General features: G+C 39.0%; 1 protein-coding gene across 1 annotated transcript in view; it reads right to left on the reverse strand.

The window, feature by feature from the left end:
* Nucleotides 1–13965: 13965 nt before the first annotated feature.
* Nucleotides 13966–26153, reverse strand: part of LOC116328502 (polypeptide N-acetylgalactosaminyltransferase 10-like) — a 122203-nt gene continuing 110015 nt past the window's right edge. The window contains exons 8-14 of the mRNA XM_039617859.1: nucleotides 20697–20804; nucleotides 19037–19258; nucleotides 17290–17406; nucleotides 16372–16521; nucleotides 15681–15915; nucleotides 14604–14809; nucleotides 13966–14522 (exon numbers count right to left, since the gene is read on the reverse strand). Coding sequence (XP_039473793.1) covers nucleotides 15751–15915; nucleotides 16372–16521; nucleotides 17290–17406; nucleotides 19037–19258; nucleotides 20697–20804 — 762 coding nt within the window. The 3' untranslated portion in view covers nucleotides 13966–14522; nucleotides 14604–14809; nucleotides 15681–15750. The remainder of the gene's footprint in view (nucleotides 14523–14603; nucleotides 14810–15680; nucleotides 15916–16371; nucleotides 16522–17289; nucleotides 17407–19036; nucleotides 19259–20696; nucleotides 20805–26153) is intronic.

A 26153-nucleotide genomic window follows, 5' to 3' on the forward strand; every position in this document is an offset into this window, starting at 1 on the left:
AGGAATGACATAAAGTAAAGTATGTGATAACATGCTATTTTGTAGGCATTGCCATGTAAGACTATCCCCAGAGCCGCACTGTTCTTTGTATTCCATAATATATAAAGTGGACACAGCTTTGTACTTCAGGAAACGTTTTGTTTATTCATATTAAGAGACTTCATCTTTGGGGTAACATGACATTTATTATCATGCTGTGAAAAAGTATTTACACCATTTCAGATTTCTTTTCCTTTTTTGCTTATTGGTCCCACTTGTTTGTTTACGATCATCACACAAATTTGAATACTAGATGAAGATTTATTTATTTATGATTTATAATCAAAGGAACAAAAATTACCCAAACCTTGCTACTCTATGCACAGATTTGTTTTAATTCAGCCACATTGGAGGGATTTTGAGCATGTTTAAGATCATGCCAAAGCATCTCAGGTGAGTGAAAGTCCAGACTTTCATCATCACTTCATAACTGGAAATTCTCCTTCAGGATTGTCTGGTAGAGAGCAAAATTCACAGTTCTGTCAGTTATAGCAAGTCGTCCAGAAGCAGCAAAGGAGCCCAAGACAATTCACTACCACCACCATGTTTGACTCTTGGTATGATGTTCTTTTATACCAGATGTATCGGTTCAACTTTTTTCTCATCAGTCCCAAAGACTCAGTGATCATCAAAATGAATAAGCGTTTACCTTCTTTTTGCCCAGTGTTGAGTCATGAACACTGACCTTATGTAAAATAAGCGAGGATTGCAGTTGTTGTTCTGTTAGATGTTGTTTTTGGTCCTGGATGAGTCATCGATGCGCTTTTGGTGTAATGCTGGTAGGCCGGCCACTGCTGGGAAGGTTCACCACTGTTCCAGGTTTTCTCCATTTGTGGATAATGGCTCTCACCGTGGTTCACTGCAGTCCCAAAGCCTTTGAAATGGCTTTGTAACTCTTTCCAATTTCTCCGCTGTGTCTTTAGATTGTCTAGGTCTGGCTTTGTTCCTCATTATTTTACAAGAGGGGGCAATTTCACACAAGGCCAGGTAGGTTTGGACATGGTTTTCCCTTAATAAGTGGAATTATCATTAAAACACTGAATTTTGAATTTACTTGGCTGTCTTAGTTTAATATTAAAATTGTTTTATCTAAAAAAAAATTAAGTGTGACAAAGAAATAAAGAAAAGAAAACACTATGTGTAAACACATAGCGAGTGAAAAAGGTGACTGAAGAAGAAACACTCAATGCATCATGGGAACACCTAATGAGAGTAACTGAGGGAGGACTCAGGGTCACCTGATCCAACCCGAACTAAATGCTTTATTTACTTAATGAATTAAGTTGTCAAAAGGTTTGGAGATTGTTCCAAGTGTGGCATTTGCATTTAAAGTTTCTTTCTGTGGACCTAAATAAGCTCTCACTGCAAGAGCAGCACACTGGTGAGATTAGCAACGAGAAAAATGAACTACAGAAGACAGCAGCTGTGGATGATTACAAGACCCTTTCTATGGTATAGATAAATCACTTCACCACATCAAGCCAAGTGAAGAACACTCTCTAGGAGGTAAGCATATCATTAGCCAAGTGGACAAGAGTTCACTACAAGGCCTGAACCAGTAATCACCAGTTTCAAGAACAGAGAGGCCAGAATAGCATTATTTTCGCTGCACAGAACTCAGAGAAATGGAGAAGGCTTGGAACAGCTCCTGATTCAAAATATATATAACCTTATCTTAAAAAAACACACAGTGGAGGCATTATGATCGGTATGCATGATCTCTGTTTGTTTCACTGTAATTTTACAGAAGACAGAAACAGCAACTGTATGAACTGAGAAGTTTATAGAGCTATACTTTCTGCTTACATACAGACAAATGCAGTAATCGTGTTTTCACAGCACCCCACAGAGCAGATGGGCAGTCAGTGGATCTCAGCTTGATCGAGCTGCATTTCACTCAGTGAGGACAAAACTAAGGCAGAAAAACCCACAAACAAACAAGTGAAGTCAGCTGCAGCAAAGGCCTGGAAAGGGGTGCCATAAAATGAATTCATTCTTATTTGATGTGATGGATCACCCTGGCAGCCTGCAAAACTTCAATATTATATTTTCAGTTATGTTAATATATACAATTCAATTTATTCCTTTGAAAAAAAGTGAGCCAGCACTTCAGTTGCATGTTGACTGCTTACTTCTACTAAAACTAAAACTAAAATTCCTGACCTACCAGTGTGTGGAGAGCACGACATGCTACTAAAGAACTAGTACTAGAGAAATCCTCAGAGGTCCTTCTGTGGGGCAAGAAACTGAAACTAAATTAAGAGCTGCCTGATATTTCCTGGAGCAGTGGTTGTCAAGGTGAAACATTGCAGTGGTGCTATGTAAAAGAGCTTATGGAAATAATAGTAAAAGTGATGCTCAACAGCAAATGTTGCCTGGATGGTAGCACTAAGATTATCTGGGAAGCCATCCAATGTATATTCTGATTTTCACCCAGTATCGTTTTAAGGCCTCACCCCACCCCCAGTGAACCTAGTTGGATAAGCAGATAAAAAACTAAGGCTACGTCCACACTAGCCCAGATACATTTGAAAACTGCGTCCACACTAGCGTTTTCAGTCATTTTCACAGAGTTGCGCGTCCACATTGAAACGGCCCAAAAAGCTTACGTTCCAGTCCTGCGCATGCGCAAAAGCGAGTGAGAATTAAAGAATTTGAAGAAAAGCTATCTGGAGCATGTACAAACTGATAATAATCTTTTTTAGGGCTGTCAAAATTGAGAGCAATCAAAACAACTGCTGTATAATGCACTCCGCTATCTTTGTTTAATTGGTCACATGACTGCATCACATGACTAAAATGCATCATCGTTTTAGAAAGTCTGCGTTTTCGAGTGTCCACACTGCGCCGGGGCAGCTCCGTTTTGGAATGTATGCGTTTTCGAGAGCGTTTTCAAAACGCTGCGTTGGAAAAACGCAGCGCACTGAGACGTTTGAACAGCGTCTCAGTGTTCAAACGAAAACACATTAGTGTGGACGTAGCCTAAATTGATGGAAAAATGGAAACACTACAAAAGAAAAAGGAGGTAGGCAGCAGTAATCTGGTTCTGAATGAATGGCATCACCTGCCCAAACACTCAAAAAATGCACATTTCATGTAAAGAGCTTAAAATAGTACATACATGTAATTCTTCTACCTTTTTCCCCTTTGTTCTCATTCCATTAGGAGTCCCAACAGTTGCTTGCACACACAGTCTATTTGTTCTACTGTCTTCATGCATATTGTGGCACGCTGCAGAGGAACAGAGAATAGAAACAGGCTTTGATTCTCTACTATCTGGCAGCTGCTTTCACCCTGGTTCTCTTCTCCAAGCTGCCTGATTGTCTCTGGCACAGCAGCGGTGGGCGTTGCTGACTTGTTCTATTTGCCTGCATACAATTGTGTTAGCTGGGTTTATCACATGATAACAAAAATGAGAATGAGGGAGAAATAATGTTCAACTATTAGAATCATGTCCTTTCAATAAATACTACTACTATATTCTAGCAGAAAATCCTGATTCTACTGCCCAAAGATCCTAAGCCGTTGTCTACTTTGTCTGCTCATCATTCATCCAAGGACAGAGGAGGCAGTGAAAAGGCCGCTCTGTGGATAAAGACAAAATTAGTACTGTAGCGTGCAGCCAAGTGTTCTGGGTCAAAATTCTCTTCTTCTGTAACCTGCTACAATCACACACACAAATATTTCAAGGATTTCTCTCTGCTGCAGCTTGTATTCTGCTGATTATGTGCCATGGAACAAACCTGATACTAATCAGCACTGACTTTAGCCAGCAGCAAACTCTGCCAAGTTGGAGCTTTTTCTTTGATAAGTTTGGCTAAAGTGGTTTAAAGTGGTAAATAATGTGCACTTTACTGTCATCACTACTGGGCATGTAAGGCATTGTTGCTTTCCCGTATGCGGCCTTGGCAAAAGAAAATCTACTTGCAAATACTTGAAACTTGCACAAGATTTGTACATCACAACAGACACCATCTCAGTCCTGTGTTTTGTCATAGTTATGACTTCCAACCTGAAATTTAAAATTGGAAGACCTTCTGGTGATACTATATTTCAGGCCTTCACACCTAGAGAGTTGTTGACAACTGTCTTGCAGCCACCTGCTGTGAGGCAAAAATGTGTTTTCCAAGCAACTGCAAGTGGTTGTTGAAGGTTGCTGGCAGTTGTAACAGTCACAATGGTGTGGTGTCCCTTTAAGACACCCAAGTCGAGGGCTAATGTTGTCATCAGTATGCGCCACTGCCCTCTCTCTGTGATTGTGTGGACATGTGCTTGCACGCTAGTGCATGAGGAAGGACGGGGTTTATGTTTTACCTCTCCACACACCTTTCTTTTGCAACGTATGGGTTGTACGAACACTGTGCGCTGTTTGTTAAGCTGCAGCCGTTCAACCGGGCTTATATGGTTGACGAAGAGAACCTGTATTAAAGAACACACTGTGGAATTCCCCATGCCGGCGTGAGTGTGTATTCTTTTGACTAGCCTGCTAAGTGTTTTGCCGCCTCCTCTCAACCACTAAACACAACCCGACGTTACACAGTCACTGTGAAATCAATCACTGAAACCCCATTCATGCAGGCTTAGAGACCAGATCAGTGTAGCCAAAAGTGTGTATTCTAAGACTGGTTATCAAATGGTTTCTAAAATCTGGTGGCAGTTACTTGGTGAAATTAGTCACAAGGAGATATACAGTGCTGAGCCCTTTGTGAATGTTTTGGTCACCAGTACTTTGCATGGATGACTCTTAGTTGTCTGCCTACACTTGTAAACTACTCGCCAAGCAGCAGTGAAAATGTGAAAAGTGCAGCTGGAAAAGGAGACTATTTGCCTTCACAGAAATGTGTTGGTTGCAAAGGTAAGGCCCAAATTGTACTTTGAAGTTGTATGTTCTCCATTTCTAGTTTGCAACACACTTTTGTAAGTTTTACTAGAGTTCAGCGAGCAAATGGCGAGTGTTTGTATATAAGTCATTCCCGTTCATGCAAACCAAATGCAGCAAGCAAAAAATAACAAGGTGGTTTTTGGTGCAGCATCCGCTGGAGCCAGTTTCACCTGGTAACAGCCAGCAACTTCCAGCCACACGTCGCCAACCGGTCAGGGAGTACACATTTTGCCCTAGTGACTGGAGGTTGCCCGGGAGGTTTCTAGTTCCAGTCCTACCCCTGCATTTTCTAACGACACTCTTTCACTCCTTTAGCACATTAGCATTGAAGATCTGCTACATTAAGTGATGGTTTGACCATGCTCTGTGAAGGCGCAGTACCTGTGTTGTGTCTAATACTGAGGAAACCCCATGCATTTACAGCAGGAAGTTCTGTGTGATTATTTCAGAAATGCCAGCTTTTCACATGTAGACATGTGTATAAGGCCCACTGGACTCACATTATACATATTGTGGGTAATTTTTCAATAAACAGTATTAATGATGTGAAAGGATATGTCTGTGAAGGTTCTCAGTCATCCAGATCATCGTAGTCTAAGGAGCTTAGAAAGAAAATGTCTGGACTTCTTCAAGCTTCTTCAATTCAGTTCTGGATCATTAGGGGGTCCATTGTCCCTCTTGGGGGGACACTCCCACAGAGCTTAAATCTGGGACTCTCCACCATTTGACCCTAGAACTGAAGAAGCTTCTCTGATGAGAGGTGAAGCATCTTCAAGCAACTTAAAGAAGTTCAGGCGCTTTTCTTTCCAAGCTTCTTAGACGATGTGAAAGGATATATTTTATGATATATTTTAAGGCCATACATGATATTTCCTTAACCAAAACCAGGAAGCAAATGAAAACAGCATGAAGTAAAGTACAAAACTCTCTGCTGACAAACGTGTGACTTGTACCCATCATTGCCCTTCCAACCTTTAAATCTGCATTTTTCAAAGTCATCCACTTTCTATCTTTCTTCCTCTTATATTACTGTGACCAGCGCATTATGCAACCAACTCCAAAGGACACATAGCTATTTCTGACAGAAACGTGCTATTTGATAGAGCAGTATGAGAACACACAGTGTTTTGAGATTTAGCTATAGTGTGCTCTAACATGCTGCACGACTAATATATTACAAGTACCTTGAATTATATGTTATCGCCCGTAACAATCTGGCCCTTGCTCTCTGCTTCTGATCATTTCTCTTGCAAGCATTATTACTGTGATAGTTTCAGACTGCTGTCAGGAGGTGAGAAAAAACATAGTGAGTAGTATTCAGCATGCACCGTTTCTGTTATGTAAATTATAATCTTTTCTCTGAGCTGAAGAATCATTTAGTGGCAGTTTGGCTCCTGTACATGAGAGCTGTATTTGGACACCTGCCTGGCGTTCAGGCAACCTGAACAGAATATATAGCATACTGTCTAAATCTGTTAAAAGATGGAAGTGGCGGCAGCATGTGTGTCGCCAACAACCAGCAAGGAACTGACTGTTGTACAACAAAGTGCAATTTCTGCTTGTCGCTGTCAAAAAGCTGTTACTCTACAGCTTCAGTCAGCAGTTTACTCACCCAGGCTGAAGGGGTTTATGAAAATATAACAACAGGCATTTAAGTGAGTGACTGAGCTTCAGACAGACAGATGAGGAAAAAAAACTAAACAAAAAGAAAAGCTTTGCCTGGAAGAGGTGATGATGATGAAGAAGATGTAAAAATATTGCACACTAATCTTGACTGTATCATATCAAAAGTCGTACTTTAAATGTTTCTGCCAATGACTGTTCCTTTGATTGTTCACCAAGCCACGCAAGACATTTCTATGATTATTGGTGAGAGACACATTCTGGGTTTCATTCACCCATGCAGATAAAATAAACTTGGTTTTGGCTTTGTGACATCCGGCTGAAAATAGATCCTCTGTCAATATGCAATTAACAAGCAGTTTGTTTTCATTCGGTGTCACATCACCTAAAAACGCTTAAAGGATGAAACCAATCTTTTTCATTTTTTGTATTCTAAACAGTCAAGCTTGTGGAAGGATTTGGCTCAAAAACATCGCCACCAGGTCCCTGGTGGCCTGAGGGTGCCACTGCGACACTACAGTCATGACTTTCCATTTGTGTGTGACAGCGGGGCCATTAATAGCAGCAAAGCCCTGTGGGGAAGCAAGTTAGCTGTAATTATTCAGCTATGAGCAGAACTGGTCTGTCACACTTTCCACAGCTCCCTCGCGGAGCAAATCATAGGCAAGGAGGAGATTTGGGATAGTGCAGTCACACTAGATGGAAGTGTTTCCCCACAGAGTAAAACTGCAATTTCGTCAGGGATCATTGCAAGTTTCACTCAAGACTCTCTAAAAGCTTTATCTCCTACATGTGATTAATACATTTATTACCCTGGTTAATGCACATCAAAATAAATGCTTTCCATCCTGACCTAGTTCTGCAAATATATTATCAAGATTGACAAGATATATCTCGACTCTAAAGGAGAAAAATGGTTTTATTCTTTCATCATATTTTTGTCTTAGGGTTTGTCTCTAGCTTGCATCTTTCCATTTCATGCTGTGCAATATTCATATTACACATCATCAAAAAGCAGTGAGAGCAATTTGCAGGGTCATAATATGATAGAGGTGAATGTGAAGATGAATGTGCTACTGGTTCAAAAGAGTGCATTATAGCTCCAGAATAAGTATCTTGATGCATTCTCAATCATCCAGGAAAGTAAATCTCCAAAAGTTGAATCTGTTCATCTGGACGTAGCGTTTTGTGGGAGAAACGTTTCGTCACTCATCCAAGTCACTTCTTCAGTCTCAGCTGACTGCAGGTTTCCCCAAACCTTATAAACAGTACATTTGCATAATGACTGAAACCAGCCCACTGAGGGAACAATGGGCTGTGACCTCATACCACAGGCTGTACCCAGGGGAGTCTACACCAAGTCTGTATGGTTTACCGAAAATACATAAGCAGGGTACACCTTTAAGACCAATTGTCTGCATGATCAACTCGGTCACCTATAACATCTCCAAGTTTCTGGCTTCGATCCTCAACCCGCTGGTGGGCAGCTCTGAACACCACATCCAGAACACCCTGGATTTTGTTGAGAAGGTGAGAGATGTCATTATGGAGGCAGATGAAACCATGGTCTCGTACGACGTTACATCTCTCTTCACTTGCATCCCAGTCACGGAAGCGTTGGAGGTGGTCCGTAAGAGATTACAGGATGACACCAACCTCAGCAGCAGGACCACTCTCAGCATCGACCAAGTGTGTTTGCTTTTGAAACTGTGTCTTCATTCCACCTACTTCACATACAAGGGTCAGTTCTACAGGCAGAAACATGGGTGTGCCATGGGCTCCCCAGTTTCACCCATCGTGGCCAATTTGTACATGGAAGAAGTGGAAAAGAGGGCGTTGCTATCCTACCCTGGAACACCACCAAGGCATTGGTTCAGATATGTGGATGACACCTGGGTGAAAATCAAATCTCAGGACGTACTACATTTCACGGATCACATTAACTCGGTGGACCAACACATCAAATTCACCAGGGAGCATATGAAAAGTGGCAGGTTAGCCTTCTTAGACTGTGAGATTTCCATCAGTAATGGGGACACCTAAAAGCTGACGTGTACCGTAAACCCACGATACGGATCAGTATCTAAGGTTTGACTCTCATCATCCACTGGAGCACAAACTGGGTGTCATCAGGACGCTACAACACAGAGCGAACACCATCCCCACTGACACAGCGGCCAGGGAGGCAGAAGGACAGCACATCAAGAAGGCCCTGAGTAAATGTGATTATCCCAGCTGGACTTTTGTCAAAGCTGGGAAGGCACCTAAAGAAAGCTCCAGCCGATCCAGGAGAGAAGGACAACCGCTGCCCAGGCGAAACCTGTAGTGATCCCATATGTGTCAGGAGTATCGGAACAGTTGAGACGCATTTTTCTAAACACCGGGTCTCTGTGGCTTTTAAACCCCAAAACACGCTGCGCCAAAAACTGGTCCACCCCAAGGATCGGGTCCCCCGACACAAACAGAGTAACATAGTGTACGCTGTTAAGTGCCAGGAGGATTGCCAGGATTCATACATCGGGGAAACCAAACAACCTCTAGCGAAGCAGATGGCACAACACAGAAGAGCAACCTCATCAGGCCAGGACTCTGCAGTTTATTTACACCTACAGGCCAGTGGACACTCTTTCAACGATGAGGATGTACACATCCTGGACAGGGAGGAACGCTGGTTTGAGCGCCGGAGTCAAGGAGGCCATTTATGTGAAAAGGAAAGACCATCTCTGAATCGAGGAGGGGCCTAAGAGTACATCTTTCGCCATCTTACAATGCTGTGATTGCAGCCATTCCCCAACTCTCTGTGAATGGTACTCATGGCCATTGATCAGTGTTCTTTGATCAGTGGGTTTTGGTCAGTGATTGTTGATCAATGGTCATGGGAATTTGCATAATTATGATTAAGGAACTGACCTCACAGCCCATTGTTCCTTCAGTGGGCTGGTTTCAGTCATTATGCAAATGTACTGTTTATAAGGTTTGGGGAAACCTGCAGTCAGCTGAGACTGAAGAAGTCACTTGGATGAGTGACGAAACGTTTCTCCCACCAAACGCTACGTCCAGATGAACAGATTCAACTTTTGGAGATCCAGAATAAGTAGTTGTAAACTTACAAGAACGATTACAATATTGAAGATTATCTGCCATTTGCTTGTGATGATTTCTAGATTTGAGTAGAGTTTGTAATGTCAATGTTTCAGTTGACATTACAAACACCTCTGAAGATAATAAAGGGAATAAAAGTATTTCAAATGCTATTTTCGCACGAGAACTGCAAAACCAAAGAGCTTGTCCACTATTTTGTAAAGGTTAGAATGATTACATGGCAAAACAATATAGATTTAACTTTGATTATTGAAAAAAGACAAAGGACAAATTCAAAGACATATCCCTTCTGACTCAGTCTAAGATATGATACCACTACCTCTGCAGTGTTGGGGAGTAACGGAATACATGTACCAGCGTTACGTATTTAAAATACAAAATATGAGTAACTGTATTCCGTTACAGTTACCATTTAAAAAGGTGGTATTCAGAATACAGTTACTTTGTTGAAATAAAGGGATTACACGGCGGTATTTTCCTGTTTCATATGTTAGGCTGTCCCCTCTCTATTTTTGGTAATTCCACGCCGGTGGAAACCCAAACAAAACACACATTAAGAGGCTCTAATGCCCGTGTCTCAATCTCGCGGACCATGTCACCTCTACCTGCGGCCCGCATAATGACGTGAAGAAATTTTTTTTTTTAAATTATTATTCAAAAAATTATTCAAAATGAGGCAATAGCCAGAGTCTTACAGGCATAGCCCTGAAGAATGGGCAGTGTAGCCCAGTTGTAAGTAAGCTATTAAGACTCGACTGTACACTGTGTTCCTGTTTTCCTCTGAAACAATAAGTTGGAGCAGCCTTTCAATGCCTCTTGCTAGCAAAGTTGACCCAGACAACAAAGTAAAGCTAGTTTTCAGCTACGACCCCGACACGAGCCCGACACGAACCCGACGTATCAGAGGTCCCTTTACTACGGTTCGGAGCCGCGGACCTGTTTTATATACGCACGGAATAGTTTTCTATATGAGATCGCTGGAAAAAGTGCAGCCTTACCTAATGTCCACCTACTGTTACTCATTTTATATTAAGATTTAAACATCTAGTTGGTATTGGTATGGCGAGTAACCTTCACTAATAGTAATAAATTACACAGCAATAGTACATTCATGTAGTTGTAAAAAGCATGATAATATATAAAGTAATCCAAAGTATTCAGAATATGTTACTTTCATTGAGAAATGTAATGGAATACATTACAAAATACATGTTGGGACATGTATTCTGTAATCTGTAGTGGAATACATTTTAAAGGTAACCTTCCCAACACTGTACCTCTGTAAAACAAAATAGAAATGCTATAACGTAAATGAAGAGTAGCAAAAAAACATAACAATGCCCACAACTTTGAAGGAATCTATGAAAATCTATCAGAAAACAATTAAAGAAAAGACAAGTAAACTGGTCCGACATTACATCCAGAAATAGTCACAATCCCAGAGTAGTACTCAATGTCAGAAATTCTCAAATGAAATTGTCCACCTGTAGTACAATACTTGCCTTGATTATTGCATCAGTCACAGGTCTTCAGTGACTCCTGTTAATTCAGAGTGCAGCTGCCTGGATTTGAACTGGTACTGAGAAATATGAACATATTACTCCATTATCAGCAAATTTATACTGGCTGCCTGTTCCATTTTGTATTGATCTTAAAATCTTACTAAACTTTAAATAGCCATGTTCTGATTTATAGAACTTGTTAGTCTCCCATATGCCTGGGTGGTTACTTAGATTGGTGCATGGAGGAGCGCTGGTTATTCCAGGGTCTCGGTTCGTAAACAAAGGTCAGTATTTAGTTTTTTTTAATGCTTTTAACAAATCTGATATTTTAAAAAAAAAAAAAAAATTCAAAACATGGCTTCTGTGAAGCAATTCGTAACTATCAAGAAAAATGCCACTCAACTGTCTTTTGAGTAATTTTGAGTAATATTGGCCGTATACAAACTAATGTTTGTCATATTTTTTGGTAGCAGCAGAATCTTCAATGAACTATTAATAAAACTTCCCTGATTAATCACAGCTGAATTCATCTGCTGGACTCTACAGTATGTGTGTGCTCTAAATTGGTGTAAAAATGTGTATTTCATATGTCTAATGATGACCATGATATGTTTATTGGAAGCTGGGTCTTCAACTCTTCTGCCTAAATATAAGAATTTGTTCATACTTGTACTGTTTATGCGATTCCACAGCTGCACAAATACGTATTCATGACTGTATTCATAAAGTAAAACTTTTGTTTTTTCTCCATGATAAGATAGAGTAAGTACATGCCAATGCCAGAAGTTTAATAATTCATCCTAACTTATTCTCCCATTTCTGTTTCATTTTCATCTCATCAATATTACTCTACCCTCACTGCATGCAAAAATCTCCAGGTTAGGGGTATTTCTGCAGTGGCTTCCACTGTTTGTCTGACCTTGATGGCATTAGACAGCCAATAATTTCTCGAGAACCATACTCAGGTATTGGATTTGCCACTCAGGTTGATGACTCACTCTGTCAATAAAAAAGTGAAAGTGCCGAATGAACTTTGGGCCTCAGCAGCTGCTGTCCTTTGCAGATAATTGTTAGCTTGCTGTGCAGGTTTTATCCCCAGACTGAGCAGAGATGATGAGTTTGTGTGACCTCTGTTTTATCAGATTTCCAATAAGATGTTTGCAGACATATACAGGTGCTGAGTCAAGGACCTGCCTGATCATAGGTTATCCATAGGTTGCCTGTTACTCTAGAGTGGCGGGGAACATATTCTCTCTATTAAAAATGACTAGTTTTCCACATAGATTCGGTATACCAATAGTATGATTGTTCCTTTCAGTCATATGGTTTGTGTAACAATGTATGCAGATTACTTTGGGACGTATTTGAATTCGTCCAACAGGTTGAACACAGTACTTGGTGTTGAGTTGATTTTTTTTTTTCTTCTGTTCATTGTATTTTTATTCAGTTACATGAATGGATTTCTGTTGTTTGTTCTGCCTGTTTTGCATACCATTTATTGGCACCACTGACTGATGCGCATTTTATTGACGCACATATTCTGCCTGCAGGCCTGTCTTCTAAAAATGACACTCTTATACAACTAAACAGCTTTCTCATCTCAGCATACAATTTCTCATGTGTTACATTTGCAAGTAAAGTAGTAATCAGCATATATGTCTTTCATTTCTTTGTTCTCTAAAATGTGGCTACAACACTGGCTATTTCAACTTGAACTATGTGAAATTAAACTAGTGGAAACGGTAAAATATTTTTTTAAAAGCAATACAAAATTGAAACCTTTACTCCAATTTAAGTTTTAAAAATAGTTTAGTAAGAAAGACAACTATGTATATTAAAACCATTTCACAGCTTTATACACAATAAAAACACGGATGATAAACTATAAAAAGAGCAGAGGGTAATAAAACTTACAGTAGAATCATGCGATACACAAGTGCAAAGTCAGTAATAAAATACTGTGTACTTAAGAAAAAAATATTTAAAAAAATAACAATATTTCTTAAAGCTAACTACGTAGCATGCTTGAGTTCTTCGACTGGTCATTCCACAACTGCTGAGTCCCTTTTAGTCTCTAAGCATGAGGTGAAAACAGTCAGCAGGTCCTTGCATGAGGATCTCAGGCTGTGCACCGGAGTCCTGAAATCCTGAGATTTTGAATCCAGTTTGCAAGAGTTTCCTAGATGAAGATAGTTTTTACTATCGACTAAAAATAACATATTTTTTGATGATAGAGATCTGAAGAGATTTGAGCTCCTGGAAAAAAATCTATGCAAGAATGTGGACATCATGCAAACTCCACGCAGAGAGGTACAAACCCAGAATCTTATGCTGTAAACCACTGTGCTGCTAATTCTGGACCTCTCAGGCTGAATGATCTGTAGATGTGTTTATGAAAAAATGAGGTTGTGCGACCGGTTGTACGGTTGCAGCAGATGGCCGCCCCTCCCTGAGCCTGGTTCTGCCGGAGGTTTGTTCCTGTTAAAAGGGAGTTTTTCTTTCCCACTGTCGCCAAAGTGCTTGCTCATAGGGGGTCATATGATTGTTGTGGGTTTTTCTCTGTATGTATTATTGTAGGGTCTACCTTACAATATAAAGCGCCATGAGGCAACTGTTGTTGTGATTTGGCGCTATATAAATAAAATTGAATTGAATTGAAAGAGTGCACACTGGTTTTGTGCATTTTGTTTAGAAATCAACAATAAAATGATAATGAAACTTTTGGGAGACAGGGCTGTACCCTGAGAATTCCTTTAGCTGTCAGAGAATTGCTAACACATGCAAACAAGCAATGTGCGGCTTCACTTGTGTCTTCTGTAAATGGCATAAATATCTTTTGATTTACAACTGTTAATCAATATATATGAGAAAACTGCTTAACTTTGCCTCAGTAGTAGTTTAGCATAGCAGAACATTTATTGAAAATATAATTTTAAAAAAGAAGTAGTTACCTGTAATTTACCAGACAACACAAAATACATCTTGAAATGAAGTTCACTTAATATTTAGTTGGTTTATAACATTATACAAAAAAGTTCACTTTAAAAATCTTTGTGCCTTTGAAAAAAGTATATTTTTAGTAAATCTACACACTGTGCAGGATTTTGTCCCTCCTCATTTTCTCAAGTTGTGTGGAAAAAAAAGATGGCATTGACCAAAACATATAAATAACTGAAATAAAAACTGGATAGCTCATCCATTAAATCCTGCAGTATCGGCAATATTATCAGTATTTTTACTGCAGCCTAATGAAGGTGTTTCCTTGGAAATTTTTCCCTCCTATACATTCTTGAGGTCCAAGTCTTCAGTCTTTAAAAGCTCCACGTTTTCGGGGATTCCACAAGGCAGTCAGGTCTCACCATCATTCTCCCATCCTGATGGTAAACAGAATACAGTTAGTAAAATCACATATTTTATAATAGGCATTTTAAAAAGAACTGTGTCTTTGCACTGACTGAGTGTTTCAGGTGCTGTTGCTCAGGCAAGCATGTCCTTCTTTTATCTCCTTTCCCACGACAAGCTTGCGCTTCATGATTGGATTCTGGATGTCACTGCTTGTGGTCCCACCAGCTCTTCAGCTCTCAGGGACTGCACTAGATCACTGTACCACAGGGTATGTCTGGAAAGCTGCATCTTATTCACGTGTAGCTTTCATTCGAACCTTGACAACATTGAAACAAAGGGAGGATATATAGGTTGCATAAATTCTGAGACCATTATAGCACTATTTAAGAGGCTTACTGGTAATCCTCAAGGAAGTTTAAAGAAACTAGCAAAACATTAATGATAACTGTAATGGTGGTTTCATGTCTAGTTTCTCCATCGTTGTTAAATATTATTGAAGTTACATCAGTAAATGTTCATCACATTGGGCGAAATGAAATTTAAATATTTTTTTAAAGGAGTAAACTTCTTTAAAATCAATCATAGCATTAATGAACAGGCCACAAAGTCAAAAGTCACAATTTTTACTTTTAGTGTGAATGGCTTCGCACACTTTACAGTTTAACCGTGAAATTTTCTGCATCTTCCATGCAAAGTACATGAGACACCAGTATTATGCTAGAGAACAAAGCAATAGCGAGGAGATTTTCGGTGCAGCACTGTATATCTTTTTGGAACCAATTTCAACTAGTGAATGCCAGCAACCACTTGCAAACTGGTTGGGGAACACAGGTTCCTTACTGACTGACGGTTGCCCAGGTGCTGCAAGTCCTGTGTGACTAGGGCTTTATGATTTAAGGGCATGTTTTCCTTCTGTAGTGAGCCTTGACCCTGTTGCCTTACACTGGTTATGCTGACTGCAAACATAAGTACTGGGAGCAACACATGCAACCCTGTATGGTGTTTTATGTTTGCCAGCCCGGCAAGGCCCACTTTTAACATAAAATCAAACTCTAAAATGTGCTACCAATGATTCCATGAGGCTTCAGGACACTAGAGTAAGAGTCCAACAAATTACAAAGCAAAGTAATTGGTAATTTGTCCATTTCAAAAAAAATTCAAACGTCTCTTCCCTAAAAAAGACTTACTTGAACAAAGATGACCATTGAGTCATGATCGTTCTTTTTGGAAGACGTGTCATCTCACTGTTCATTAAGTTCAGTTGGTGCCCTGGTTGAAGTGCTCCAGCACAGTGGCATTGGTTCTTTCAAACAACCACTGCTGGCTGAGAGAGGCAGGGTCACACGTGTTCATGAAGACTCGCCGCTCAATCGGACTGCTATCAATACAGCTGTTACTGACAGGATGATACAGACTCTTATCCTGGAGGAAAGATAAACATATACATATTATACAGGAAGCTAACTTTTTCGCATGACATTTATTTCATTCTTTATAGAATTTGTAGACAGGGAAAAATCCAACACTCACTGGTTAATACAAATTTTACAGCAATAGCATAACTAAAGCCTTATTCTCCACAACAATTAAACCTGTTGTAAATAGCATATGTATGCATTACTGCCAGCAGGATGTTACACTTTGCTATTGCAAAATTTAAGGTATCTATCGACCTTTTTACACACACACACACACACACACTGAAATACTTGACATTTCAATTTTTATGTATTTATTTATTTTTACTTTAGTGACTTAAAAAAAAATTCTTAAAGCCAAGACAGTTGGAGAGCATTGAATAGGATGAATTAGTAAATACACTCATTTTCTACAAGCAGTGAACTCTAGAATTTCAGTCTCTATTTCTGTTCATCATACCTCTCTGTACCGCCACAGCTGGTTTCCCTTCATGCCGTGACAGTCATACAGGGTGACCGGGCTGCTGTGGGAGACGGCATCAAAGCACAGCTTCCTTGTATGCATGGGGTCACCCACCCGGATATCCTCCCTCCAGCCAAATGTTAACACCTGCAGGGAGCACATCTGAGCTGTAACAGCATCTGACTGTCCTTCCTTTGTCTGTTTTCGTAAAATTTCTACCTTTTTTTCTGTCAGATTGATTTTCTTGTTCAAATTGGGGTTATTATGATAGTGTTGCAGTGTTACATGTTGTACCGATAGTAAAGCCAATAAAATATGCATTTTGGCTATATTTGATCTATACGGTAGTTTGTCCACACCGTTGTTCAATCAGTAGTCATACCCCAAAGAGTTGGAGTTTACATTTACACTCAGGTCCATAAGTTTTGAATGATGATACAGTTTTTTTAGTAGTGATGCTGTAAAAAACCACAGTGGACTTAATCAATTGAGATCCACAGTACACATACGATACACCTCCTTTCATTACTAAAGTTTTTGCTGTGTCACCCATTAAGAGTTCATTTCCCATGATCTGCTACCAAATCCAAGTTCAACATTTGGAATTAAATCTGGTTTTTATTTTTATTTAACTTTTGATATTACCAAAAAAATGTTTTGTCATCCAAAAACGTGCATACAGCCTGCAAATGTTTATGGATGTGATGACTGTACACGTTTAGTCACCACAGGTAAGCATATCACTTTGCAAAAGTTAGAATGAGGTTTTTTTTCCTCCTTAATATACCTTGTTGGTAAAAACAAATGAAAATAGTCTACCTGAAACAAAAAAACAGCTTTTTTTTCACATCATCTCAGAGGTTTTAGGATAGGAACTAAAAAACCCAACAAGCTCATTTAAGAGGGTGCTCTTACCTGTCCGTGACTCCACCCCACCTCACCACGGCCTTTCACACAGTTCTCCAGGCGGATGGGACTCCCTGACACAAAGTGTTTGACCTCCATACACATTCCACTGCCCACATTCTGTATCTGGAAAGCACACATACAAATATGATAAACTTACATAAACCAGAAGCCCATAAACATGCTGAGATTACAATACACAGTATAATCTCTGCTCTAAGTGCTACACAAGTAAATCCATACACTGACTGTAGTCAGCAAATAGTTTTTCAGTTTTATCTTTTTTTTGTGCACTTCACGTGTAAAGGCTTAGAGGCATTTTTTTTTTTTTTGCCTTCCACGAGTGTAACCACGCACTGATAGGAGGTGCAGCTTGTTGGAATAGAGGACAAAAATACTAAAAAATAGTGATGAAATACGTTTGCAATAACGCACTGTTTCTTGGTTTTTTTTATACCACTGAGAATTTTGGTATAACTCTCTTCAGCGCGTAAGCTCAATCCTTTATACCTTTTTAACAATTCCCATCAGTAATCCATTATTCGTAATTCAAAAAACCCTCAAAACATTACACAAGTTGAAACCAGTAGAAACTATTTTCCTGCCTTAAGCCACTTTTTCGTGAACTTGTTACATTCACATAATACATTCATGATGCAATTTTATAGTGAAATTATAGAATTTGGTTAAGTCTGTCTTTTTGGTTTTGGCTGATCATAGGATAGGATAACTAGAGTTATTGATATTTCCAACAGCTTTACTTCTGTGGCTTCAGTTTGGGTACATTAAAAGTAGAATCTGAATATTGTGAATACACTAATTCTAATCTTTTTACATGAACTGAGTTAGCAAAAGAGGCCTTAGGCATGAAACATGATTCCCAGAAAATAAACGGGGAACTAGAAGCTGCTGATATTTTCAAAAGAAAGCTGGAAAAATACTTTTACCGTTTCATTAAGCCGAGTAAATTTTCATACATTTTGTAATAATTTTCACCTTGATTTGATGTAATTACTCATCTTGCCTCTAAATTGTTCTCTACAGCACAACTGAAACATGCTCATTAAGTGCCTGTTTTCTGATACTAAATGATTTATTGAACCTACACGCAGCAGTATTATATAATATATATATATATAATATATATATTTGAATTTATTTACAGCAGCAGAATACAATTTAGGATCCAGGCTCTGAGCTAATTACTTTCAGCAAATAGTTTGTGTACAAAAATTGGTGAGTGATTAGTAAATATCCCCTTTGTGGCTACAGGCAGATGCCCGGCTATTGAAAGGGGGATTAAAACAGCCATCATCAATTGGAGAAATGGGGCAGATGTCAGAAAAGTGAGGCATGTTACACATGTATGACCCAGTGCAGCTGAAGGTGACTGTGTGGAGTCATGTTACTTGAGCCAGCCGGTTACAAATGGGGGCTTGTCCGGGTTTCTAAATGAAAAATCAAACATGAAACATATCCTATGCCTTTATAGTCTCTGAAGTTATGAAAACACAATGGAAACAAAGTTGGATTTACAGATGTTTGAAAAATTTATTTATTTATTATTTTTTATTATGACATCTGACTGCAGAGATGTATTCAGTTTAGCTATTCCATATTCATTGTACACACAAAAACCTTTCCGGATGTGTTTTTTTAATTTCTTTTTTAGTTTGTATCTCTATGCAATCAATGTCTATTTATTTAATTTCTCTACATATATGAAAGCAGTTTCATGAACTAATCCAGCTCTTACCTCTCCCCAAGCAGCAGCAGGAGGTTCTACTGGTGGATAGTGTTTGGGAAGATCCCAGGCCACTTCATTCATGAACCACTTAAAGCTTTTACAGTTTAATCGGGTCCTCAGCTCTTTCTGCGCTGTCATGTCACCTGCAGACAGGTGCCGATACTCAGGTCGACGCTGGTACACATACTCTGCGTATTCGTCCATCCAAACTTCTGCTACACGTTTTAGATTCTGAAATCAAGTTAAAAAGAGTTTCACATGGTTGGATTAATTCTTTAAAATAGATTTTGTGTTAGCAGACAATTCAAATTTCATACAATAGGAGCCTCTAACACATTATCAATAATGAGGGTCATAAAAACGTTTTAAGGGTCCACTTATGAGTAATGTAAGTTATGTAAAGGGTCAGGTGATTCAGGGACATCACCATTTCAATGAAGCTAAGTTAGAGACTGTTCCTCAGAAACACAAAACAAAGCCAGTTACTTTCAGTTGCACACTGAGCTATACCGAGCCATGTTTCAGGCTGAGAGCAGAGGCATACATAATAAATGGTGTTTGGCTACACCTCAGATGATTAAGCGCTTTTAGACAATTTCCTATTCTGTGTAGGTGCTGGAAAAAAAAATAACAAAAGAACTTAAGCTCATTCTTCACAGTAGCACCTGCAAAGGCTATAAGTTGTAGATAGTGGATACACTGCATATTGCTGCCTCTTGCCTGGTGGTCTTTTATGAGTGAATGCTGAGCAGACTGTAAAGTACACTGAGATGAAAGAGTAGTGTACTTAGCAGAGGATGCAGAAAATACAAATCCTGCACTTTGTTATTCTGCACCACTCTGTGTGTGTGCATGCAAATGTATAGCATGTGTGTTTACATGCAGGGTTAATGTATGCTTCTGTTTCTGTTTACTTATTTAATTGAGCTTAATTAGCTAAAGGTTCATTTAACGGCTAGTTGATGAATTCAGCTTCACTGCTCAGTGGACTTCAGAGGCACAGATGTTGCTACAGTGTGTGTGCTTGTGCGTGTGCGTGTGTATTTGTACTTTTATGAATACACACTTACACATGCACCTATCTACTAAAAACATCCCATCTTCCACATAAAGTCATAATTAGCAGAGATCCAAACATCATGTTTCTGTATTGCTTTTAAACCCTGAGTGTGAATACAACAAAACACTAGTGTGTCAAAAATCTGTTTATCTTTACTTTTGTTTGAAGCACGCTGATTGACGGTTAATCATTCATTCCTTATTAAAAATCTTACTGGCAACAATAAGAATTTTTTTAAAGGGTAGGGGGTGGTGAGTGTGAGCAAGCACATGACGGGATGGACCATAATCCAGACTGAATACTCCTTCTAGTACTCCTTAGGATATTATAGTATAGCATTACTACCATATACTATTGTAATTCAGTAAAAATCACAATTATTAGTCTTTTAAAAAATGAAAAAAAGAGCTCCTGGAATGGAAAAAGGATTTTCTTTAATTGATCAGGCTTTTTATCTTATTGACTAGTTCTCTACTAGTTTACAGAATACAATAAATTGTTGCCCTATGACTTAAATGTATCAGAATATATGTTAGAGCCTGTGTATTATGCTTTTACAGTATGCAGAAAATCCATCACTGATCCACTGCACATAGTGAGAAGAATTACCTTTGCCAAGCTGATCCCACCAGGGACTTTGTAGGGGACATACTTCCTATAGATGTGTCCTACCCTGGAGCAAGGGATGTCCTCCATCCGACCACCACACATCCACAGCTTCAGAGACACAAAGAGAGGGAAAGAACGCTTTCATCTGATGAATCTTTATGGTGTTTAGAAGCTTTGTCCATTTTAAGATTCAAAGAGATGCACAAAGGTAAAGCAAGGTGAAGGAAGGAGATGACGAGAGAGATGAGCAGAAGACTGATGGCTGAGCAGAAGGAGGAATAAGGTACAGTGATTCGAAGAGGCTTATAAATCCTGGGAGACCAACAGGAGAGAGGAGGTGTAATAAAGATGAGAGGACAGAGCAGAGGAGGCAGGGGGCACAAAAAACAAATTATGACAAGATGGTGACCTGACTTCACCTAAGAAGGAGGACAAGATGAGCAAAAGTCTCTCTGATAAATCACGGATACAATACTTATGTTACGATACTATTAAAATATTGTTGGTATTCAAAAAACACAACTGATTTACTAAAACTTCTGCCGTTTTATAGGAAAACAAGGTTTTTGCTACTTTTTTTTTAATAGCTTTTAAGTACCTCTGTCTGAAGTGTTTGTCTGAAGGAAAAACAAACCTTCCTTTAAAGCATCATCTTTGTTTCTTTTTCTTTTTAGCTGTCTATCTGACATAACAGAGACATTTAACAGTGTGTCTTCATTTTAATCCTCCAGCAATAATAAAGGCAACCGTGATGATTTGCTTACTTGGCTTTCAATGAGGAAAACAGACCATGAGAAGAAAAGGAGGCTATGAAAAGGGCGAGAAATAAAAGAAAGACTTAAAGACAACAGGCGGGATGGAAAATGGGTTTTGTTTTAGCACAACTAAATGAATGGAAATGAGAAGCTCATTTGAAACATAAGTAAATACTATCAACAAAAGTTTGAATACAGACTTTTCTGCAGGACCAGCAGCACCAAACTACTCTTTCTCTCTGCCTCTCTCTTTGGCTGTTAATATGAGACTAAACAGGGTAAAGGTGGGGAAAGTTTGAGAACTTAGACATGAGTGAAGGAAAAGAACATGTTTTATACATCACTTCTAGTTATAGAGACATACATTTTAGTTTTTTAAATCGTTGAAGGATCGCGGTAAACCCTTTGTATCGCTGTCACATCTACATATGAACTGCTGTGTAGTAATAGGTTTACAGTTAGAGATCGGCTCAGTTCATTCAAAGCATTATTTTCCGTAGTTTCCTTAGACGTGTGACTCAGTGGCTCCCACCCTGCAGAGATGATAACATGGAAACTATAGAGGAACGTAGAGCAGATTGCATCTCAAATGCTAAAGACTGAAATAACAGCTAGTTGTCCTTCCAAGTCATCAAGTGCTGTCAATTTATCAAACCCACTGGCATCTCAAAGATATGCAGTGTCCTTTGGCACTGAGTTATGGCACTACTCAGACACGTCTCAGTAGCAACATGTCACATATGGATGCTTCTAAAGAATCTCTTGCTGTTACATTTAAATGAACTATTTAATGGCTTTTTTTCAAAGTTAATGTTAATGCTGCTAAGGTATTTATGTAATAAACAAAAAGCTGATCTTTTCTTAAACCTAGCCAGCAACTTATGGGGAAGTGAAAACTAAACCTTTAAGCAAATCAAAATAAAACATAAAAAACAAAATAGAATTACCTTTGCTGGTGGATCAACGCACCATGTACAAATCTGAGATTCGGCCAGATGTTTTTATTGTTGCACAGTTTTTCATATGACCTGGTTTAGAACCAAAATCGATAAGCTAGCATACACAAACTTTAGATTATGTGAGGAAAAACGTGTTTCAAAATGTGGATTTTGAAGTGAACTCACTCCCACCTTATGATTTTTGATGAGTTTTTTAATTTTTTTTTGTCCTGTCTCGCTCCCCTCACCCACAACTGGTCACAGCAGATGGCTGCCCCTCCCAGAGTCTGCTGGTGATTTCTTCCTGTCAAACGGGGGCTTTTCCTTCCCACTGTCGCCACATGCCTGTTCATTTGGGATTGTGTGACTCTGAGGTTTTCAGTTGTAATATAAACTGCCTTGAGGCAACTGTTCTTGTGTTTTGGAGCCATATAAATAAAATTTAATTGAATTTACAGGAGGCAATGAAAAGTAAAAGCAGGTAATTGAATCCCAAATGTTCAAGGAATGTTTAGTGTTTAACTTCAAAGACGTTTGATAATAAAATATTATTATTCAAGGATTTTTAGTGATTAAAATACACTAAAAATTTTTGGTTTCCACTGGATGAATAATTTTCTATGGGCTGCTCTGGCAGCAACTGCATAACAACACTTTTTTTTTCCTTTTAGCAATTTTAATATTGGTTTTGCAATACAAGTGGAATAAATACCTATCCTGTAGTAATTGCCATAAAGACATGAATCTGTTTGTGTTGGTTTTTAACTTTATGAGACACTAATGTGTGCCAGTGAATTATGGATATATTTTGAATTATTCTGACAGTGTACAAATATTAAACTGACAACCTGGTTGGCAACAAAAGGTAAATATTTCAGGTTCTGAAAGCAATTAGCATAAACTTTGGGACGCATAGCTTGAAAGTTAGATTTTGCTTTTCATTATGAAGAAGTTCATTAAACATTGACATGTTTAATTGTTTTGCCAACTGCCGTTTCCAAGGGCAGGAATGAACAGTCAAGCTCAAGCCAAAACATAAAACCTACTCTGCCTCTCTATGTCAGGTTCAAATTTTAAACACATTCGGAGCTCAAATTTTAATTGAACTTGCAGACTAAGCTTACATTAAAACAATAAGACAAAACCACTGAGTATCTAGAAATCTAAAAAGAAAAAGAGCTGTCAGGCCAGTTAACGTTTCTCTATAGCTGCTCTACTTTTATTAATGAGGCGTGTAAGCTTGTCACGTGAAAATTCGTTTCACGGTCGAAGTAACATTAAGCTAATATATCGTCCAGGCATGAAGTTCTCATGACCCTGTGCTGTCATCACTGTCACTCTAGTACAGCTAGAGTCTCCCTGCTCACATGAGTGTTCACAACTCAGCTCAAGAAAAGAAACTACAGAACCACTGAATTCACTCCAAATGCATAAATAAAATATGTTGCTCCAAGAAAAAAAATCCAGCACTGACTTAAAGTGCAACAAGAACTCGAGCTGTCTGTACTCGTGTCCAAGAATAAATAAAACATGAATGCATACAGTTTGATTTTCTTCTGTGTTTCAGTGGCCTGGTCATGTGTTTTGCTTCCACTGCATGAATAATAATGATCTAACAAAATGCTCGCAGCACTAAATCTAAAGTCAGTATACAATAGCATCAATTGCATTTTAATGCTTTGGGATTAGAACAACAATCTGAATGGACTGACCTTGTGTTTGTGTGTGTGTGTGTGTGTGTGTGTGTGTGTGTGTGTGTGTGTGTGTGTGTGTGTGTGTGTGTGTGTGTGTGTGTGTGTGTGTGTGTGTGGCAGTGTTTTCTTTCAACAGGATGTTTTATGAGATGCCTTATGAGTCTGGCGTGACACCTGGACTGAATTTACACCGGATGGCATTACCTTGGCATGCTGAGGAACCTTGGAATAGTCTTTGACTGAGATTTGTCCTTTAACTCACACAGCTTCTTTGTTTTTTGTTTTTTTTTTTAACCTGCAAAGCATTATAAAAATGGGAGCATCCTGTCTCAGGGTAATGCTGAAAAACTAGTTCAAGCATCGTTACTACTGTAATCTGCTTCTCCTAAAAGCACTCTGAAATGCCTTCACTTGATCCAAAACGCTGCAGCAAGAGTCTTAAGAAGACCTAGAAAGAGAGCTATTTCTCCAACACAAGCTTCCTGTCAAAACCAGAACCAAGTTAAATCTGCCCAATCTTATCCTGAAAACCTCACAGTGAGCAGACAAAACAGAACATCAACTTTTGACATTATTCTTCAACCAACTAGAGGTTGGATCAGGGTCACCTGAACCATTACTTTGTAGGCCTCAGACCCTGATTGATACAGGGCATCCTGAGTGCTTGTCCATCACTCCCTTACTCTCCATCCATTAGCTGTGTGTTTTCTCTGTTCCAAAGTCTGAGTTTTGTCCTGTTTATTATTTTATTTCTATCTATCACCACGAGTTTCCTCAAAGGGATGAGTTATATTTCTGTCTATATTATAGGTCTCATCCCTTGAGTTGACTTTTACTGTGATTTTACAAGTAAATTTAATTGACCAAAGGCCAATATAAAAAAAAATCTATAATAAGCAGGAAGGGGAAAAAATCCACATCAAACATGATATTTAAGAGCAAAGACATATTATTTGATGATGTTGCCGTGGAAACAAGAACCAGAAAGCCAGTGTACTTTTTATTCTTTCAATAAGATGATTTTATCACAGGCAAGGGTAGGAAAGTTTGTCTGTAGCTGTCTATGTCTATCCAGTGCTAAATCCATAAATATGAAATAACATTCTTTAAACTTTTTTTTTTCAATTTATGTTTTTAGAAAAGTTTTACCCTGCCAACTATTTGGAAGTTGGCAAATGTTTTCTTTGAACAAATACCCTTTTTCTGGCTCCATCCATGGAGGTTTAATTATTTCTGCCTCCAGAGCAGCTCTGTCTCCAAATGTTTGCATAAATATAGCTCGTCCGAAGCAATATAAAGACTCCACAGTCGGTTTTATGCCTGCACTGTCCCTCTCACCCTCCCTGTGAGGTCACATTGCTTCTGCTCTTTGGGCCTTTATGTTCTGACATTATCTTGGTGTGTGAGCTGGAAATGCTTGGTGTTCCCACACCGCTGTCACCAGGATGGAGCTTTAGATTAACTGTACCACTGAGTAAAGTAATTGTGTTTCACATGCAAGCAGGGCCCGGCTGTCTGTGGGAGCAGCAGTTTGGTTGTAAGGATTAGTATGAGAGCCTGTTAATCTTCTCACCTCAGGAGACTGGCTGTCTGCACTATATCAGCTAATGGGGATCTTAATAAAAAGGAAACCAAATTGAATATCTGAGCATATAAAGTAGACTTAAGAGGCACAGCAAGGCGTGCGCTAATAGGAAAAATTAATAGTGATAATCTTGACCAAAATAATAACCTTGGTAAAGGGTATTATCTTAATGATTACTTAAATTAGACAGAAAACTTCAAAACTGTATTAAAACATAAAAGCTGTTCTCACCAGGCTCAGCCCTGGGCCATTGATGGCATTAGTCTAGGCCTATCATTTGTTTCACATGCCCAGCTTCTAATCCTCACCTTTTGTTCAGACCTAAAGACACTCAACTGCAGTACAATCCATCATATTACAGTTTTAAAACGGATTATACTTTTGCATCATGACGTATGGGTATCCAGGTATAGGTGACCTTGGTTTTTGGAATTAATCAGTCATTCAGAAACCGATTTTATTTCCACCCAGACATCCATACATCA

Source organism: Oreochromis aureus, linkage group 10, assembly GCF_013358895.1.
Source record: "Oreochromis aureus strain Israel breed Guangdong linkage group 10, ZZ_aureus, whole genome shotgun sequence".
NCBI classification, from domain to species: Eukaryota; Metazoa; Chordata; class Actinopteri; order Cichliformes; family Cichlidae; genus Oreochromis; species Oreochromis aureus.